The sequence below is a fragment of the Schistocerca piceifrons genome, chromosome X (genome assembly GCF_021461385.2).
Source record: "Schistocerca piceifrons isolate TAMUIC-IGC-003096 chromosome X, iqSchPice1.1, whole genome shotgun sequence".
Classification (NCBI taxonomy): domain Eukaryota; kingdom Metazoa; phylum Arthropoda; class Insecta; order Orthoptera; family Acrididae; genus Schistocerca; species Schistocerca piceifrons.
The window spans coordinates 478,492,019-478,514,204 of NC_060149.1; the positions used below are offsets into that span (position 1 = coordinate 478,492,019).

Genomic DNA, 22,186 nt, shown 5'->3' on the forward strand with positions numbered 1-22,186 from the left:
TATAAAAAAAAGATTCGTCACTTCCATAAACAGAAAAGGAAAATGGCAAACTTGTTACCGTTTTGCGTGAACTCACAAACATGGACTGTCACTGAAACATATTTAAACAGAATTTCCGTATTATTGCAACAAATGAAAAGCTGTGTCACGTTACCTACGTGAAATGAGGATCGAAACGTAGTAATATGGTGTAATTTGTTGGAAGAATTTAGAGAACGGTAGTTAATGAGCGGAAAAGGGTAAACAGAGCAAATTACTACAGTGGTTTGGACACTGGAGTGAAATGCTATATCCAGCCAGTTATGCTTAAATTTTCTGTCGTTCTCTCCGCTGAGTAAGGGAAATGCCAGGTTGTTTTCTTTGCAATGGACACGGCCTGTGCTCCGTCTTTAAAGAACCACGTCGTCGGCGGGACATCAAAGATTAATCTCTTTCTGTTCCTGACGATGCCGTTGAGTGTATAACTATCTGGATGCATTCCGAATAACCATCACTTGACTTTATGTTTCTCTTCTGGCCATTTGGGGCCACATTTACATCTATACACCGCTAGCCACCTTACGGTGTTTGGTAGAACGTACTTGCAGTACCACTGTCTATGATTGTCGGTAAACTTTCGAAAGAGCTCCAATGTCTCTGACTTTTTAATAGTGGTCATATCGTGGTCATATCGCAGTACGTATTTGGGAGGTAGCAATATACTGCCCATCTCTTCCTGGAACGAAATCTCTCGGAATTTCAACAGCAAACCTCTCGGCGATGCACAAGGTCTGCCTTATAGCCTCTACCATTGGAGTTTGTTGACCATCTCCGTAAAGCGCTCGTGCCGACTAAACGACTGCGTGACAGAACGTCCCGTTCTCTATCTCTTTATTAACAAACCTTGTAAGGATCCCAGACTGATGAACAGTACCCAACAATTGGTCAAAACGTGTTTTCGAATGACGATTGGCATTTTCTATAGATTCCCCTAATGTATCCCAGCCTGAAATCTCCTTTTCCTCGTTTTTTGTACGTGGTTATTCCATTTCTAATCGATACAAGTTGTTATTTCCAGATATTTTACGTTATTTACCTTTCTGACCCGCATGGATAGCCGTGGGTGTTAAAGCACTAGACCCAGATCGAATCCGCCCAGCAGGTCACCAACGGGGATGGTGTACCGACTACCCTCGATGTGATTTTTAGGGGATTTCCCACAGTCCGCTAGATAGGGGTTCCCAAATTTTTCCTCTGAAGGAACGCTTTGAAAATCGTGGTACTTTGATAGAACACCTAGTTTGCTCTGAAGGTTAATACAATTAATAAAATATTAAAAAAGGAGAAAAACTTGTCTTATATGGTGATTACTTACAACTAATAACAAAGAAACCGTAATGAAATTTTTAAAAAATAAGAAAAAATGCTGAAAAAACGCCATGTCATTAACAGTTTTTTGCGGAGCAGTTATGCACTTCCCGCGGAACACCTGTGTTCCGCCAAACAGTTTGCAAAACCCTGCGCTAAGTGAATATCGGACCGATATCTAAGTTCCGCCCCAGTTACACGATTCGTGAACGTTTAGAAAACTCTCACACACACTTTCACATGAATAACATTACATGCAGACAGTTGGAATGCACATATTTCGTCCGGGTGGCGGAGGGGTTGGGGGTGAGGGGGGAGTTGGTAACGGTGTAGCAACAGGAAGGGCATTCGGCCACCCGTTAATTTAAAGATGTTAAATCCCTTAATAATCAAGCTGACCCTGTGCTGATGGCGGACAAAAGGACAAGAAAAGGAAGAAGAAAATTTCGCGGTGGTTAATTGTATGATGCAATAAAAGAAAATATTATAATGGTTAAAGGAGACGAAAATTTAATATTTATGGGAGATTGAAACTCGATACTAGGAAAAGGAAGAGAAGGAAAAGCAGTATGTGAACATGGACTGGGGGAAAGGAATGAAAGCAGCCGGCCGCTGTGGCCGAGCGGTTCTAGGCGCTTCAGTCCGGAACCACGCGGCTGCAACGGTCGCAGGTTCGAATCCTGCCTCGGGCATTGATGTGTGTCTTGTCCTTAGGTTAGTTAGATTTAAGTAGTCCTAAGTCTAGGGGACTGATGACCTCAGATGTTAAATCCCATAGTGCTTAGAGCCATTTGAACCATTTTAAAGGAATGGAAGACGAAGCCGCCCGGTAGAATTTTGCACAAAGAATAATTTAATCATAGTGAACACTTGGCTCAAGAATCGTGAAAGAATGTCGTATGCGTGGAAGAGACCTGGAGACACTGGAGGGTTTCAGATTGATTATATATGTTACGACAGAGATTTTGGAACCAGGTTTTAAATTGCAAGACACTCCCAGCGGCAGATGTGAACTCTGACCACAAATTATTGGTTATGAACTGCACTTTAAAACTGAAGACACTGCAAAAAAGCAGAATTTTAAGGAGATGTGACCTGGATAGTCTGAAAGGACCATAGGTTGCAGAGAGTTTAAGAGGAAGCATTAGGGAACTACTGACTAGAACAGGGGAAAACAATACAGTAGAAGAAGAATGGGTGGCTTTAAGAGATAAAATTGTGGAGGCAGCAGAGGATCAAGTAGGTAAAAAGACAAGGGTTATTAGAAATCCTTGGGTAACAGAAGATATATTGAATTCAGTCGATGAAAGGAGAAAATATAAAAATGCAGTAATGAGACAGGCGAGAGGGTATATAAACGTATAAAAAATGAGCTCGACGGGAAGTGCAAAATGGCTAGACAGGAATGGCTAGAAGACAAACGTAAGGATGTAGAAGCATATATAGTAACGGGTTAGATAGATGCTGCCTACAGGAAAATTAAAGAGACCTTTGGAGGAAAGATAACCACCTTTACGAATATCGAGAGCTGAGATGGAAAACCAGTCCTAAGCAAAGAAGGGAAAGCAGAAAGGTGTAAGGAGTAAATAGTGGTTCTATAAAGGGGAGATGTATATTGCGGAAATGGAAAAGGACGTAGATGAAGATGAGAAGTGAGATATGATGATGACTGAAGAATTTGACAAAGCACTGAAAGACTTAGGTCGGAAAAAGGCCCCGGGAGTAGACAGCATTCCATTAGAGCTACTGACAACCTCGGGAGAGCTAGCCATGACGAAACTCTTGCATCTGGTGAGCAAGATGTATGACACAGTCGAATACTTTACAGAAGAATGGAAAAACTGGTAGAAGCCGACCTCGGGAAAGATCAGTTTGGATCCAGTAGAAACGTAGGAACACGCGAGTCAATACTGACCCTACGACTTCTCATAGAATATAGATTAAGGAAAGGCAAAACCTACGTTTATAGCATTAGTAGACTTAGAGAAGGCTTTTGACAATGTTGACTGGAATACTCTCTTTCAAATTCTAAAGGTGGTAGGGGCAAAATACAGGGAGCGGAAGGCTGTTTACAATTTGTACAGAAACCAGATGGCAGTTATAAGATTCAAGGGGCACGAAAGGAAAGAAGTGGTTGAGAAGGGAGTGAGACAGGGTTGTAGCCTATACCTGACGTTATTCAATCTGTGTATTGAGCAAGCAGTAAAGAAAAAAAAAAGAAAAATTTGGAGCAGGAATTAAAATCGACGGACAACAAATAAAAACTTTGAGGCTTTCTGATTACATTTTAATTCTGTCAGAGACAGCAAAGGACTTGGAAGAGCGGTTGAACGGAATTGACAGTGTCTTGAATGGAGGGTATAAGATGAACATCATCAAAAACAAGACGAGGGTGATGGAATGTAGTCGTATCATATCAGGTGATTCTGAGGGAATTAGATTAGGAAATGAGACACTTAAGGTAGTAGATGAGTTTTGCTATTTGGGAAGCAAAATAGCTGATGACGGTCGAAGTAGGGAGGATATAAAATGTAGAGTGGCAATGACAAGAAAAGCGTTTCTAAAGAAGACAAATTTGTTAACATCGAGTATCGATTTAAGTGTAAGAAAGTACTTTCTGAATGTATTTGTAGAGAGCGTAGCCATGTATGGAAGTGAAATATGGACGATAAACAGTTTAGACAAGAAGAGAATAGAAGCTTTCGAAATGTGGTGCTACAGAAGAATGCTGAAGACTAGACGGGTAGATCACGTAACTAATGAGGAGATACTGAATAGAATACGGGAGAAGGGGAATTTGTGGCACAACTTGACTAGAAGAACGGATCGGTTGTCAGGACACATAGTGAGGCATCAAGGCAGCACCAATTTGGCATTGTAGGGAAGCTCGGGGGATAAAAATCGTGGAGTTAGGCCAATTTTTCTCTTATCCTATGCATTGTTACTTTTAAAATCCCCTTCACTTGCCAGATTTAACAGTTACAGATACGTGAACAATATCCATTATACTGTTTGCTTGCTGAAAATTTTTCTCAAAAGTAATTCAGCCTCTTTTCCGATTTCGTAACAACATAACCGATGTGTGTCAATCGACAATCTTCTTTCCTTCGGTGATCAGATCTTCCTAGCTCTGTCTGAATATGACAAATTAGTAAGTTCGCCATACAAAATACTTGCCAGCTATCAAAAATAAAAACTCCACCTCTAGCCTTGATTACCGCCTCAGATCGGCGAATAAGAGAGTGTTGGGGTTGGGCTGTTCGGGGCAGGAGACCAGACAGAGAGGTCATCGGCCTCATCGGATTGGAGAAGGATGGGGAAGGAAATCGGCCGTGCCCGTTCAAAGGAAACATCCCGGCATTTGCCTGGAGCGATTTAGGGAAATCACGGAATACCTAAACCAGGTTGGCAGGACGCGGGATTAAACCGTCATCCTCCCGAATGCGAGTCCATTGTGCTAGCCACTGCGCCACCTCGCTCTGTCGAATAAGAGAGTTTCTTCAGGTATGCCATACCCACGAGTAGCCCCTCACTGATGATTAGATTCCATAAAACTACAAAACTGTGGGAACACGGACTGCTACGTTGTACACGCTGTTCCAAATAGCCCCAGCCATTTTCCATGAGATTAAGATCGGGTGATTTAGTGAGCCAGTCGAGAGGCGATAAAGTGCCTGAGTGTTCGTCGAACCAGGTCCGTATGCGGACAAAGCTGTAGTCAACAAACAGATGATGACTATGCAGAAGAGGCAACACTTGGTCAGCGAGAATATTGAAATAAACACCCTGGTAGCCCGAAAGAGTGCGCCCAAATCATGGTACAAAAACACTCCCAAGACATGATAGAACCACCTCCATCCAGAAATGCACCCTTCACATACCGCGGATAAAGCCCCTAAATGGCCGTAGCTGTACTTGACGTCTTGCATCACATGAAAAGCCGCAAAACTATGTCTCTTCTGAGCACACTACACGACTCAAGTCAGCTACTGTCTGTGATGTTTCACCAAATGAAAACATGCAGCTTTGTGCGTCGTTTTAAGAAATGGCCATTTGCGAAATACCCGACTCTTTTTTACGCAAAAAGCTCTTGCGTCGCATTACGTGGCTGCGAATAGTACACCATTTCTTGTAGGCATTTTGAACAGTCCGTGCTCATATGCCAACGAAGCTGACAACTTAATGCACGATGTAGTCACGGGCACATACAAACATCATAGCTTCTTTCTGCTACTGTCACGTCTCCACATTGCTCCGTCTATACTGTCCAGTCACACTAATGTGACCACCAGTTAAAAGCCTGAATAACTACCTTCTGCAATGCGGATTGCTGCAATATGCGCAGAAAGAGAGTCAGTGAGGTTCTGGAAGGGATGTGGAGCCATCCAGTGCAATGGCCAGCTGCTCTAGGTTTCCCGACTTGGGAACCATGGTGCGAACAGCCCGACCGAGGTGGTCCCAGTTTGGTGGCAAGGGAGTATGATAAACTCATCCTGGTGCTCTTCCAGCCTCGCACGTACACTGAGAGCTGTGTGACATGTTGCATTGTCCTACTGGTAGATACCATCGTGCCGAGGAAAAACACACTGCATGCAGGGGCGGACGTGGTACTCAAGGATAAATGCATACTTTTACTGATCCATCGTGCATTCCAGAAAGGCGAGATCACCCAGGAAATGTCACGAAAACATTCCACAGACCATCACGCTGTCTCTTCCGGCCTGGACCCTTCCTTCGGTTGTTGCAGGGTGTTTACTCTTAGACGTTCCACACCGAAAACGCAAGAAACGTGATTCATCCGAAAAGGCCACCTTTCGCCAGTCATTGGACGTCCAGTTGCGGTATCAGTGTCAAATTCCAGCCTTTGTCGCCAATGAACAAAAGTCAGCATGGGTGCATCAAGCAGGCGCCTTTTGCGGAGGCCCATTAACTACTCAGCAACGTTCGCTGAGCAGTCGATGAGGAGACACTGTTGGTAGCTCCTTGGTTGTTCAAACTTTCCACGTCAATTCGCCCGTACATATCTCTGCAGCCGTTTTTCAGCCCTGTCATCTATGGTGCGTGGTTGACCATAATTACCTCGGCACCGGCTTTGGATAACGCCATTTTGCCTTGCACGGCATACTTTACTCACGGCGGCGCGTAAACAGTTCACAAACTTAGACGTTTCGGAAATGCTTCCACCCTTGGCCCGAAAGCCAACGTCAAGCCCTTTCGGAAGTCAAAAAAATCACTCCGTTTTCGCATTATAACGTTTACACCGTTTTCGGCATAGCCCCGATACGCTTCATACGAGTACACTCTCCACTGTTAGTGTTGTTCAAATGGTTCAAATGGCTCTGAGCACTATTGGACTTAACTTCTGTGGTCATCAGTCCCCTAGAACTTAGAACTACTTAAACCTAACTAACCTAAGGACATCACACACATCCATGCCCGAGGCAGGATTCGAACCTGCGACCGTAGCGGTCGCGCGGTTCCAGACTGTAGCGCTTAGAACCGCTCGGCCACTCCGGCCGGTCGTTAGTGTTGTCACTTGCCGTCTGTCAGTAGTTGTTAGACGTGGAATTCGAACATACGCCACTGGCCATTAAAATTGCTACACCACGAAGATGGCGTGCTACAGACGCGAAATTTAACCGGCAGGACGAAGATGCTGTGATATGCAAATGATTAGTTTTTCACAGCATTCACACAAGGTTGGCGCCGGTGGCGATACCTACAACTTGCTGACACGAGGAAAGTTTCCAACCGATTTCTCATACACTAACAGCAGTTGACCGGCGTTGCCTGGTGAAACGTTGTTGTGATGCCTCGTGTAAGGAGGAGAATTGCGTACCATCACGTTTCCGATTTTGATAAAGGTCGGATTGTAGCCCATCGCGATTGCAGTTTATCATATCGCGACATTGTTGCTAGCGTTGGTCGAGATCCAATGACTGTTAGCAGAATATGGAAGCGGTTGGTTCAGGAGGGTAATACGAAACGTCCTGCTGGATCCCAACGGCCTCGTATCACTAGCAGTCGAGATGACAGGCATCTTATCCGCATGGCTGTAACGGATCATGCAGCCACGTCTCGATCCCTGAGTCAACAGATGGGGACGTTTGCAAGACAACAACCGTATGCACGAACAGTTCGACGACGTTTACAGCAGCATGGACCATCAGCTCAGAGACCATGGCTGCGGTTACCCTTGACGCTGCATCAGAGACAGGAGCGCCTGCGATGGTGTACTCAACGACGAACCTGGGTGCACGAATGGCAAAACGTCATTTTTCCGGATGAATCCAGGTTCTGTTCACAGCATCATGCTGATCGCATCCGTGTTTGGCGACAACGCGATGAACGCACATTGGAAGCGTGTATTCGTCATCGCCATACTGTCGTATCACCCGGCGTGATGGTATGGGGTGCCATTGGTTACACGTCTCGGTCACCTCTTGTTCACATTGACGGCACTTTGAACAGTGGACGTTACATTTCAGATGTGTTACGACCCGCGGCTCTAACCTTCATTCGATCCATGTGAAACCCTACATTTCAGCAGGATAATGCACGACCGCATATTGCAGGTCCTATACGGGCCTCTCTGGATACAGAAAATGTTCGACTGCTGCCCTGGCCAGCACATTCTCCAGATCTCTCACCAATTGAAAACTTCTGGTCAATGGTGGCCGAGCAACTGGCTCGTCACAATACGCCAGTCACTACCCTTGATGAACTGTGGTATCATGCTGAAGCTGCATGGACAGCTGTACATATACACGCCATCCAAGCTCTGTTTGACTCAATGGGCAGGCGTATCATGGCCGTTATTACAGCCAGAGGTGGTTGTTCTGGGTACTGATTTCTCAGGATCTATGCACCCAAATTGCGTGAAAATGTAATCACATGTCAGTTCTGGTATAATATATTTGTCCAATGAATACCCGTTTATCATCTGCATTTCTTCTTGGTGTAGCAATTTTAATGGCCAGTAGTGTACATATACGTCGTCCGCTTCTCGTGGTCGAGTGGCTAGCGTTGCTGCCTCTGGATCACGCGGTCCTGGGTTCGATTTCAGGCCGGATCGGAGATTTTCTCCGCTCGGGGACTGGGTGTTTGTGTTGTCCTCATCATCATTCTGGAAGAGCCCAGATTGGAAATGCAAAGATTTAGAATTTAGAACTTGTAACCACGATTTTGGGTGCCGCCGACCTCGGCGGCCACGCGGTTCTAGGCGCTGCACTCCGGAACCGCGCGACTGCTACGGTCGCAGGTTCGAATCCTGTGTAGGGCATGGATGTGTGTGATGTCTTTAGGTTAGTTAGGTTTAAGTAGTTCTAAGTTCTACGGGACTGATGACCTCAGATGTTAAGTCCCATAGTGCTCAGAGCTTTTTTTTTTTTTTGGTGTCCCTCATACCAACGTCATCATACATCTACATAGATACTCTGCAAACCACCGTACAGTGTGTGGCAGAGGATACTCTGTACCATTACTTGTCATTTCCTTTCCCGTTCCATTCGTAAATAGAGCGAGGGAAAAACGATTGTCTGTAAGCCTCCGTATCAGCCCTAATTTCTCGCATCTTATTTTCGTGGTCCTTACGCGCAATGTATGTTGGCGTCAGTAGAATCCTCTGCTTGCTCAACTTCTTCCGAATTTTGTCATTAAACGATGGTGGTTCTTTTCCATCCTTTACCCTCGTACTAGGCACATAGTTCTCCAGACTACGATTTACCGTCTGCTTGAACTTTGCTCATAATCCTCTTACGTCCATCTTACTGGAACTAAGTGGCGTCTGTTCACTCTCTAAGTGAGATGCTAAGAAGTTCTTATCTGCACTATCTAGCAGAAAAACTCTGCTAGCCTTCTTAATTGATTTAACTGATTTATTAATTTTCGCAACCATAGTTGCTAATATGACATCGTGATCGCTAATCCCCGTTTCTATAATGACATTGTCAATAAGATTCCGGCATACTTGTAGCTAAAAGGTCTCTACATAGGCGGTGGATTGTGTAATTTCGCTGACTCCGTATAACTGATCGGAACGCACACACCGCTTCGCTGCCGTGACATACGTCAACGGAGGACGATCACATGATGGGCAGGTAGCAGTTCAACGCCATCTACATTGCTCCAACTCGACCACTCTATACTTTTAAGGGGGCTAAATATCATCATTTCCAGAGGATAGGTTTCCCGTTCAGAGGTTTGGGACGATCAAGGAAACAGTTGGTAGTTGGCTTATACACTGCCGCAGGCAAGTATACATAATTCGTAATGAGGATCACGATGATAACCTCCTTCGCTCATATTTTATTGTAACAGGCTACAGAGGTTGCATTTAACCGGCTAAATTCCTTGTGGTGGAAGAGGTTTTAATTATTAATGTTTTCTCGAAAGGAGAGGAGAGATGGTAGCGTAAAATTCTTGGTCATTAGAGCTTATGCAAATTTTATGGCTCAAATCCCAAACTTCTGTGCCCTGTCTAATTGAATCAACGCTTATAACACTGTTAATTTTCATTCGTTTGCAGAATGCAAACACTACAATCGGAGGCTCGCCCTTTACTATTAAAGATCAGTAAAACTCTGTGCTAGTACTGCGTTTCCACTTTCTCCTTCTTTTCTTTTCACACTCATAACAATATAAATATAATACCTCCCAACAAAAGATCTCATGATAGTCATACACACTATACAAGCGTGTACTTAACAGCCCACTACATATAGGAGGAGGGACATTGCGCCGAACAGTAACGCGGAATTAAACGTACCTCAAAGTTGAAGTACGCGGAACAAAACGATTCTTATGAGGAAAAATATCTAAATTGCGCACAGATTACCCGTGAAATTCTGGCGTATATGGATCAATTGCACTGTCTCATCCAGCCATAATGAAATGTAAAGGCTGCACAGGCTTGGGTGATGCTGAGCGAGAAATCCAGATCTTAAACCATTCACTTTCCACCTTTACAAAAAGCTGAAAGAACATTTGGAGAGGAAAGAGACTTTCCAACGCTGAGGACGTTCACACAGCTGTTCTTGAATGGCTCCTTGACCAAGAGGAGGATTTCTACAGGTGAGATATTGAACTATTGGTAGAACTTTGCTATCAGATATCTGATGAGTATGTTGATAAAATAGTGTCTTATATCTGTGTCACTTAGTCCAATTTCACCAAGAGAGGGAGAGGGAGAGGGAGAGAGAGAGAGAGAGAGAGAGAGAGAGAGAGATGTTATACATTGTGTGTGGCATTTATGACATAGAACAGTTTCGTTCTAGAGGTACAGAACGACTGCGGGGAACTTGGTGGAGATAGTCGTGAATGATTACCTGCTTCCATTGCTCAGGTCACTCATCAATACTTATGTGCTAACTCTCGTTCCGATGATAGCTCCTTCGAATCATGATGGCAGAATAAATTTTCGACACTAATAGCAATGTTGGCCAGCAATGTAAATAGCCCGAATAATTTATAACTCAAGGAAAAATATCAAAAGAAAGTATTAAATGTAGTACGAACAATGACATTATTAAACGGTTTAAGGTGTTTCCCACTTCAGCACAAACTTCTACGCAGTATCTAATGGAGTGAACGGTCTGCTTAGAGCTACCGTAGTCTAATATCCCAAGCTAACATCAGGTTTCAGCTGCTTCCTTCCCTCCACTCCATCCTTACTCATAACAACACAAATTGATCTGTACACTTCACAAGGAGTCATTACAGTCACCCAAGCGATACAAACTTGACATTTCACCCACATTCCGAACAAGATAATGCCAAACCACTTCCGTTAAGGCCTTACCAAGAAACTCCATGCAATTCCATTTTGCTCTTAACCAGTGTAAGTGAGTAAGGGGCTTCCAATTTTTCACTTACCGCAGGGCTGCCCATCTTCATCATTTTCTCGTGCCCTTCGTTGAAATTTTTCGTCGGTCAGAAGCTCTCCATAAAACTCAGCATCTTGTGTCCTTTCCGGCACTCCGTTTCCTGTGTGAAGGGTGGTGCTTAATTAGTATCACCCAACTGCTGACAGAGGCTAAAGTAAGAGTCTGACAGCTGTATTGTCAAGGAGTCTAAAACAAGAGAAACAGTTTTTGCTTACTTTAGAAGCTTTCAGAGAAAGAAATTATGCAAATACTGATGAAAAGCATAGTTCAATTAAAACAAGGTATTTTATCAAACATCAAATACACAACACATTAAGCGAGAACAGCGAAACAACCGCAAACAAGCAACTATTTTTTATTGTTCTATCGTAGATCTGCCGCATTGATCACTAACATGAAGTACGACATTTTCCTATGCTTACTGTGGGTTCGCAAAGAAGATATGTCGGTTATGGTGTTCGGGTTCCGCCACTTAGCACTGTGTGACCTGTGGCTTATTGTGTCTCTGCAGTCCTCAGGTTAAATAACCTTCGTTTTCAGAAAAAATGCCTAATGCAAATTTCAGAGTGCATCCGATTATCAGGTGCGAAATTCACAATAACACATTAATTTACCAAGGAAATTAACCAAACAGTCGTATGTTTTCAGAAGCTGTTATTTTACCTACACGCCCAGTTTCGTTATCTCATTAATGCCATCTTCAGGCCACTATTCACACCAAGCCCAGAGAATCAGGCACATTAATGCCTGCATAACTGGAGCCTCAATACATGGATTCAGTGAATTTTTTATGGAATGTGTACATCGAGGACTTGAGAAGAGATGCAGAAACTGGTCGTGTAAACAAAATAACAACTTCTGAAAACATACTGCTATCTTGTGAATTTCCTTGGTAAATATCTGACCGGCTGCTGTCCCGTATGTAACACATTACGTTCCTTCATATGTCCATTTTCCTCAAGGAAAGCAGTGCCATACACCAAGCTCAAATATTAATACATTATAAAGTAACGATCTCTTCGGATACCTTCGATGTCGCCTCACATTTTACGCGAGCAGTCGCCTCAACCGCTTCGGCTATCCCGACACGATTTCCTTCCAACCCAAATTCTCAACTTGTCGCACACTACACATGTGCCATCCACCATCCATTATCGTCATCGCCCGCAGCTTTACTCGATTCCCGCCCGAATTCGGACGTAGTGTGCATCTGCACTCAAGTTATCGTTACCGTCAAGGAGCATATATATTATTATTTATGTCTGTTCTGTCGGACATATCTGAACTGCTTTTTCACCCCACCGCAACCACTTTGATAGGTATGTGGTTTTTATTCCCTCAGCGGTTCTTACCCCACAGAGGTTCTTTCCCGACTGTAAGTGCCCGAGGACGTGCTGAAAAGTAATGCCTACGAATTTTTTATGTGAAAACTCTTAGAGCTTTTTAAACAAAACAAACGTTATTAACATTCACCATGTTCATTCTTCATATCTACGTATTTATTTCTCTATACAGTCATCCTGACGACGAACATATTTCTCCCAGCGAGAGACCAGTTTGTTGATACCGTCACTGTAGAATGTTGACTTCGCTGACGGAGCCACAATCTTACCTCTGCTTGACTGTTTCATCACGGTCAAAGTGAAGTTCTTGAAGGTGCTCTTCAAGTTTTAGAAATAGATGAAAATCTAATGGGGCCAAGTCAGAACTGTATGGAGGATAATCGATGACACAGAACACAAGATGTGGAGCTGTAGCAGGTGTCGCAGTGTTCGTGTCTGGTCTCGCATAGGATTGTCATGCTGAAGAATAGGATACTCCATGTGTGGACGGCCTCTTCATATTCGAAACTCGATTACAGCACGCTGCGTCTCGCGCACCAACGTAGCTACGTTTCACACCATCATGTTACGCGCTACAATTCGGAGCCCTCTAGCGGACTGCAAATACGTATACATGAAGAACAGATGTGTATAGTGTTAATAACGTATGTTTTATTTAAAAAGCTTTAAGAGCTCTCACATAAAAGATTCAGAGGAATTATATTTCAGCACGCCCTTGTACGTATATACATACATTTATTTTTATTAAATGGATGGATTATTTGACAGTAACTTCGTTTTCAGCTTATAACTCTTTGAAATGTCTATTTAACGCATCAAACTCTACATTCGTCTTACTGTTTGTAGAGGACCAGCCGGAAAGGGAATAAAATTAATTCAGCGCTCAAGTTTGTAGCCTACATCCATTAGATCAGCGTGTGTGACACTGCATCTGAATTGTAAGTATAAAACACACACACAAACTTGCAAACGTTCGTATAATTAACAAGGCGATTTATTGATATGTCACTCTTCTTTCCCATGAACGCGTATCTTACTTCTCCACGATTGATTACATCAGTCATTCTTCAAGACGTCATACGTCTCGCATAGCGACATTAGTGACATGCACTATCTGAGCACTTCTATATAGTGCGTAACTGGTCACTACATGTCACTAGAGGTGGACTCGCAAGTACAAAAATATAAAACCAGGGAATATTGCGTTGTCAGAAAAGAAGCAGTAACAGTAGAAAGGGACGGTCAGGAGAGCTCACTGACCTCGAACGTGTACTAGTCATTGAATGTCACCTGAGTAACAAGTCCATCAGGGACATTTCAAACCTTCTTAAGCTGCCCAGTTCGACTGTTGGGGGAACAAGTGCTGTCGATCATTACCGAAGGTAGTAGGAAAAATCGCACAAAATCACCGGAAGGAATGGCTCGTGAGTTCAAAAGTGTTACCAACAGTCCAGTGACAGTGTGTAGGAGGATACTAGGAAGGCGGTACAATGGTCGAGCACCTCCTCGCAATGCTAAGCGAAGCTTGAGGCGGTGTAAAGGGTGACGCCACTGGACAGTGGATGACTGGGAACGTGCTACTTGGAGTGATGAACCATGCTACACCCTCTGGCTGTTAGATGGAAGAGTTTGGGTTTGCCGAATTCCTGGAGGACGTTACCTGCCATCATGTGTAGTGTCAACAGTGATGTAGGGAGGAGGTGGTGTTACAGTAGGGGTGTGTTTTAAATGGTTAAGGCGTGGTTCCGTTACTGCGCTTATGAAAGCTATAAATCCGGAGGGATATGAACACATTTTATATCATTGCGTACTGTGTACAGTAGAGGAACAGTGCGAAGGCACTGATTGTTTGTATCAATATGACAATGCACCCTGTAATAAAGCAGCATCTGTGAGGTATTCGTTTGTGGACAACAACATTCCGGAAATAGACTAGCCCGTTCAGAGTCCCGACCTAAACCCAATGAAACACCTTTGGGATGAGTTGTAATGTGAATTTCGCTTCACACCCCAGTGTCAAACATCACTCCCTTCTCTGGCTTCGGCTCTTGAAGAATAATGTGCTGCCATTCCTGCACAGATATTCAGATACCTCATTGAAAGTGTGCCCAGCACAGTTCAAGCTGTCATGAAGGCGAACGACGGACACACCCCATATTAACGTCCAATAATAGGTGTCTGGATTTGTTTGATCAGATAGTGTGTTCATAATTGTACCAATTGTACCGATATATAGCGCATAAAATTCGTTGCGAGTTGGTAAAGCCTAGACGCTGCGATTTTCATGTTGGCAACAATGGTGATATGGTGATCTATTTGACCAGTATTTCTAATTTATATTACCTGACTTTGTTTCTGCAACTAGGGAAGAACTGGTCGAAGTGTCTTCGCAGGTCGCCTGGAACATAGAGCAACATCTTTGAGAAAAGATTCAGAAAAATAAATTTCGTACATCGATCATATATCTTGGATGAAATTTCAGGAGTGCACTGATTGTGATTAATTCTGCATTTTTAGTTACTTTTAGATTTAAAATAGGAAGGTGTGGTTGTCGGTATTGCAGGTTTTTGTTTATTTGTAACGGCATACAAACTCTTTCGTCTCTCTCTCTCTCTCTCTCTCTCTCTCTCTCTCTCTCTCTCTCTCTCTCTGTGTGTGTGTGTGTGTGTGTGTGTGTGTGTGTGTGTGTGTGTGTGTGTGTGAGAGAGAGAGAGAGAGAGAGAGAGAGAGAGAGAGAAAGAGAGAGATTGGGGGGGGGGGGGAGGAAGAGAGAGACTGACCGAGAGAACTGGTGAGATATACATCTACAGTAGATCGTCACGAAAAGTATATAGAGAGCCACATATTGACAAAGTAAGTACATTGTCTTGAAACAGATCCGACTACCCTGGGTCACGAACATTTTCTTGAAATGGGCGCCGCTTTGTGACATACGCTGTTCGTCTCTGCCGGTTGCGTCGTTCGGTATATGGGCCATCCTGGCTTTCACTCATTCATAGAGACTACCGATTGTTAATACCACGCTCTTCGTTCTTCTTCCTTCTTCTTTCTCATCGGCCTCATGAGAAGGATTCGCGCCAAAGTACCTTATTCCAGATTCGTTGGCGATATCTGCCTGACAAGAATGTGAAAGGGAGGAGGAAACGAAATGAAACTTGACGGGTTGACAGGGTATGTGATGGTACTTCAGTGATTACGATATCCAGGTAATTTATAAGGAACTTGGCAGTATGAGCTCATTTACCAGTATGACGTTGCGCCCCTCTGCACTGGATGGATGCACTGATTCGACTGGGAAAGGTATCACAAAGCCGTTGTATCCTTTCCTGTGGCAAGATTGCCCGCAATTGTTCTAACTGGTCCTTGACATCCTGGGTACTGGTATTAGAAGGAAGTCGACGTCTGAGCTGGTCCCATGCTTGCGGCAGATCTGGAAATCTTGCTGGCCACGGGAGTAAGTCTAACTCGACATCACACATACAGTTCATAGAGACACGTTCCTTGCGTTGAAGGGCATTGTCCTGTTAGAAAATGGTACCGTGGTGATATCCTGTGAGAGGTCACACATGAGGATACAGGGTGTTCGTGACACCTGCTGTGCCGTCAGAGTTCCCAGTCACTACCACCCATGACCTGAAGTCAACCCGATGGTTCCCCACACCGTGACGCCAGGAGTAACACCGCTGTGCCCCTCCAACACAATATAAGAATGGGATCTGTCTCCAAGTCGCCGCCATACTCAGCGACGATGGTCACCCGCGGTAGCGCAGAACCGCGATTCATCGCTGAAAACAATGCGACGCCATTCATTGGCTTCCCGGTCACGATAACACTTCAAACGCAGCCATTTGTGTTGTGTTAGCGACAGCCTAAGTGTGGGATGGTAATTCCCTACTCCGGCTGCTTGTAGTCTCTGACCGATGATGAGGAATGACACAAAATGTTCCATGGACCGCATTACTTGTTGCCGAATGGCAGACGTCAAGTGGTTGCGATGTGCTTTGTGCATAATACAGCGATCCTTCCTTGTGATGGTCGGATGTGGTCGACCGGAAACCTTGTTGCGAGTAGGCTGGTTTTCATGTTCCTATGCTGCTCTGCATCGGGCCACTGTCATATACAAATGTCTCACAAGTCTGAGTACTGAACGACTCGACCAGCCGACCTATGGAGACCTACAATGAGGCAGCTTTTAAACTTTGTCAGGTGTTGATAACGCTGTCTCACACGAGCACATGGCATCTCGGTGTCCTTCATAGTGATCACTCAACAACTGACGCTCCCAGCCCCATGACACACCCTAACAGCCCTGGTAACAACATTAAATACGAACAATACTAACGTACTCTGGCGCTCATTCTACTTGTCACAAAGAACTGCCCCTATAATCGTTTACGCACCAGCCAACGGTGTGTATGTGTAAGAAATTAAATTGACATTTGACTATGTTTTCTGGCTGCTTCGCTTTTTTTGTAAGGCCGTCTATTTGCATTTTCTAGGTCTGATCATTATATAAGCACCTCCCGCCCACCTCCCCTGCTTTCCCAGTACGGTCAACCTCATAGGGAACATAATGTGTAAAAAGAGGTGTCACTACGGGCAAATTGAGAATTTTGTACGTGAAGCTACAACTTACTATTTATTAGAAGTCTCATTTCCTAGCCCACTATCAGTTGGACAACTTGAATTATCAGTAGATGGTAATCTATTTCTTACAACGCTACTAACTATATAGCAATTCCCATATCTCACACAGTAACGGCTGTCCGTACCCACAAAAAGAGAAAAGTTCATGTTCCAAAGTGATGCAGGTCGCGTTTTCTCCAGGTGCCCCAATATAGTGAACGCCACTCCTAACTATAGAGCTCCTTACCTACCAGGAGCGCAACACAGCTACAAGAGAGTCTCCTCACTGATCTTCTACGTTGGGCTACTTCCACTGTGTTTCTGATTTCCCCAGGGAATCTTCATCATATTTTCTTCAGTTTATGATTTTGTTCATAGCTGTAGTTCAGCAGTTGCAGAATGTTTCCACAAAGATAAAAAGTGAACCAAATAAAGGTTTTTTTCTTCAGCTGACGACAAACTTTTTATCTTTGTGGATTTTTTCAGTTTTGTGACAGACGACTATACTGTGTTCCAATAACCAGATCTTCCAAACTGTTCATGGTCAAGGTTCACGGTCATGTAGAATTTTTTAAAAGTGCATCATATTCGCCGTTGACTGCAGAAATTATTTATTTCGGTATCGCAGTTTCGTCCTTTCGGCCATTTTCAAGTGGTACTGCAAGATTTTGGTTCAGCACATGTCCGACTTTAAAATCCTCCGACATGTGTTGAAGCAAAATATTTTACAGTACCCACAGGCCGAAACTGCAATAGCGAAGTAAACAATTTCTACAATCACCAGCGAATATGACGTCCTTTTAAAAAAAAAGATCTTCCGAAGGTTATAATCCCAACTACGCCTTTCTAATGTAAAAGCCGCTTATGTGGACTCGCTCAACCTTAATCACGAACATCTAGACTGAACTTTTTATTTCTAGCATACATTTCTATACCATGTAAAATCACTTTCCGAGCTTCTAAAAGTTCGAATGAATTTATTCTGTAGTTCTGACTATCGAGACCACCTTTCTGCATCTCAGTAATGAAAAGGGAAACTTTACTGTGGGGAAATATGGCCTTCAAAAGTCCAAATCAAGTTTACTTATACACCAAATTTCTCTGGAGACTTGCAGTTCTCGGTCGTCTACAAGAGACATTATAACAGCTCTGGTCTAGCAGAAGGTAACAGAAATGGGAGAGTCAGGCTGTCTTCTGTACTTGGACCCAATATAAGTAGATATTACTGGATATCAGCTCACCATGAGATACGGCTCAAAATTATACGCTTCCATGGAATAAAACGAAAGGAGTATTCTAATCGGCTATAAAATGTTGTCTTACGTTATTGTGAGATGCCTATTTGATATTGAAATGTAGGATAATGTCAGCGTCACTCTAGATGATCATGTAGAACCAGTCATAACTGTGGTTGTGACACTCATAAAGGCGAGCAGCCCAAGCAACTTGGCCACACTTCAGCTTCTGCTTCCTACAAAAGAAGTGTGCTGTTATAGCCATTTCCTCTTGACGCAAAGAGCCCTATCAACATTTCTCAAAAAATGTCACAGTAGGTTTTCTAGACATTGGAAATTACAAATCAGAGTCCCTTCCAGAGAATCGAAGCGATAACTATTAATTTCAAGTATATCGGAAAAAAATCGACCGTGGCGTTTAGTTAATAATCCTGCCTGATGCCTTAAGTGATTAACACAGTTGCGTGAAATCCAAACTACTTTTAAATGCCTCTGCCTTATACGAGTCCGGTTTTACTCCTGCATCGGCACCAAACAGTGAGGATACAATAAAATACTCAGCAATATTTTTCGATGTTACTTTGTTCAAATTAAATTTTTAAAAGTACGGAACTGTCTCTATAACTGAAGACAGAAGAGAAGAGCTATGAGGTCTCGTAAGCGTAGTCTAAATTTTATCATTGATGTTTAAGAGCGGATTTAGTGGTTCAAATGGCTCTGAGCACTATGGGACTTAACATCTACGGTCATCAGTCCCATAGAACTTAGAACTACTTAAACCTAACTAACCTAAGGACATCACACACATCCATGCCCGAGGCAGGATTCGAACCTGCGACCGTAGCAGTCGCGCGGCCCCGGACTGAGCGCCTAGAACCGCTAGACCACCGCGGCCGGCGCAGATTTCGTGAATGCGGATCTTAACAACATTATTTACTTAATAAGAAACGGATAAGGAATACAAGAGTAAAACCTTTTGTCATTGTCGAAATCGCCAGAAACAGAACATTAGCAAAATTGAGGTGAGAAGCGGCCATGAGGCATTTAAGTAAATAATCCGGCATTCGTCTGTATTGGTTCAGAGAAATCGTGGAAGACGTAAATGGGAACGGACCGACGTGGAGGCAAGTCAAGTATCTTTCCCATGTACTACTTCAGTAATTAATTTTTTTTCAGAAATCTCAGGATAAACTCTTTACTTAACAACGGTTATTTTTCGTTGTACGGGAATGAGGTTGAACGGCGAAAATGTGACATACGCTTATTTTAAAACTGATAATCTGGTAGACATATTACTAGACTTTTTCGTTACTAAAAAATAATTTCCACCCGTCGGCTGTGAATTAAATAATTCCGAGTAGAGGAAGTTTCTAGGAATCCTACATGAGTCGTATCATTAATTGCTTTAATTGGAACTTCCAAAAATAAATTGTGTACGTGGTGGGTAACACAGGTATAAGAGCCTTTTTACTTCTGCTTTCATGTAGGTAATATTAAAGCGAAATATGCGCATAAGGGACTCCACGAAAATAACATTTTCGTCAGAATATCCAAGCGTCTCATGTTTTAACGCTACAGTACCGTATGTATATTTATCTACATCTCTTGCGCAGTTTTTTTTTTTTTTTAGGAGTGGCGGATGAGAGGGGGGTTGGAAATCAACCTTCTAACTGGTTTCATGCGATCTACCAAGATTTCCTCTCCTGTACCAATCCTTTCATCTAAAAATAGCACGAAGTTTTCCATTATTTGTTGTATATTCCAACCTATGTCTTCCCTTACAATTACTACCCTATAAGGCCTCCACTAATACCATGGAAGTTATTCCCTGAGGCCCCAACACATAACCTCTTAAGTAAGAGCCCTTTAAATTATGAATCAACTAGATAACTCACTCTTTCACCCTAATACTCAAAATTAGCTGTTGAAAAAAACTGGTGTATGACGAATTGATTCATTTCCTCTAATAGCTTAACCTGAACATGAGATTTTTTTTCCTGTATGCTATTACATTATCATATAACTAGCTCGCTCGGTGGAGTCTCAGCAACGTACAGATGTGTGGGAACTCAGAGCGAATTACGTTACAGCCGAAACGTCTGAAAGTTTGCTATTCGTATGACACTAGCGAACCAGCTTGCTCCTGTCGGGTTATTGGAGCAGGGACTTGGTGTATTTTTGAACAGAAGGAATGACGAAAGCCACGTGGACCATAGCTTATCTCCCTGACCCGTCGGTATGTTAGCACGCGATACCAGAGGAGGGAAGTACCAAGATCAAATATTAACGTGAACATAATGGCTGCCAAGTTTCACTTGAAACTTTCATAGTACACGTATTCACTGCTGTGTTCGTGCGTTCTTTTTCTCGGACATTAGCGCTTGTCCATCTGTGAACGCATTAAAGAACGAACATTTAAAACTACATAGATAAAAACAGATTATTTCTTCAACTTTTATAGTCCTGTCTTCCTCAGTTGCGTGTAAAATTACGGTATATTAATAATTTTTACTTATGGACCGTCTGACAGGATTGGCACTAAAATTGTGTTTTATTCAGTTGCTGTCAGACGGTCCATAAGTAAAAATTATTAATATACCGTAACAGATTATTTCTATTGCATCATCCTACCGTTCATTTGAAACGAAGGGGGGAAGATTAACTCGTGACGTCTTGTTGACTATTAGAGCACTAGAGAGGAAGTATAACTTTACCTTTATGAAGAAGCCAGAGGGAACCAGCCGAGTCATTATCGAAAGAAACGGTCGGTAAATAAACTGAAAATATTTCAGGAAACAACTAAAAACATAATTCAAAACGGCCGGGCGGCGAAATGAACCACCCTTTGACAGAATCCGAGCCCATCCTCTTAACTATTGCACCACTTAACTCACTGACTAATTTTAATGCTGTACGATAGTCGCACGAAATATGAAACTACCAATGATGACTGCGCATTTACCTAAGACATTCAGTTTCTTTCTACCCGTTTACTCCACTACTGACGATTCTCAATATCAACTTCGACGGATTCATACATTAATATGCAATACGATCAATACACATTATTTTCTTAGTGTTGAGATCCAAGCACAATTTTTTCTGCATGTCCTGCAGGAGGGGAAATATTATCGTGTCTCCTCTGCATCGATTCAGACAAAATACACAAAAAGATACATCGCGGAGATCGTAAAATGTTTTAAGCATTTGTTGTTGTTGTTGTTGTTGTTGTTGTTGTGGTGGTGGTGGTGGTGGTGGTCTTCAATCCGAAGACTGGTTTGATGCAGCTCTCTGCTACACTATCCTGTGTAAACCTTTTCACCTCCGAATAACTACTGCAACCTACATCCTTTTGAAACTCTTTACTGCATTCATCTCTTGGTCTCCCTATTCGACTTTTACCTGCAGCAATTTCCTCCACTACTAATTTGATGATCGCTTGATGTCCCAGAATGTGTCCTGTCAAGCAATCCCAATTTTACTCAAGTTAGGCCACAAATTTCTTTTCTGCCCAATTCTATTCAGTACCTTCTCATTAGTTACATGATCTGCTCATATAATTTTCAGCCTACTCTCTTCTTGTCTCACCTGTCTATACCTCTATACCCCACCTTTTCTTTCCATACAGGGCTAAACTCCAGACAAATACCTTCAGGGAAGACTTTCTAACACTTAAATCTATATTCGTTGTTAACAAATGTCTGTTTTTCAGAAACGGTTTCCTTTCCATTGTCAGTCTATATTTCATACC

The 22,186-nt window shown here is 43.0% G+C and overlaps 1 protein-coding gene across 1 annotated transcript in view; it reads right to left on the reverse strand.

The window, feature by feature from the left end:
• Positions 1–22,186, reverse strand: part of LOC124723060 (RNA-binding protein Raly-like) — an 88,395-nt gene that overhangs the window by 47,629 nt on the left and 18,580 nt on the right. The window contains exons 2-3 of the mRNA XM_047248238.1: positions 14,918–14,972; positions 11,221–11,331 (exon numbers count right to left, since the gene is read on the reverse strand). Coding sequence (XP_047104194.1) covers positions 11,221–11,331; positions 14,918–14,972 — 166 coding nt within the window. The remainder of the gene's footprint in view (positions 1–11,220; positions 11,332–14,917; positions 14,973–22,186) is intronic.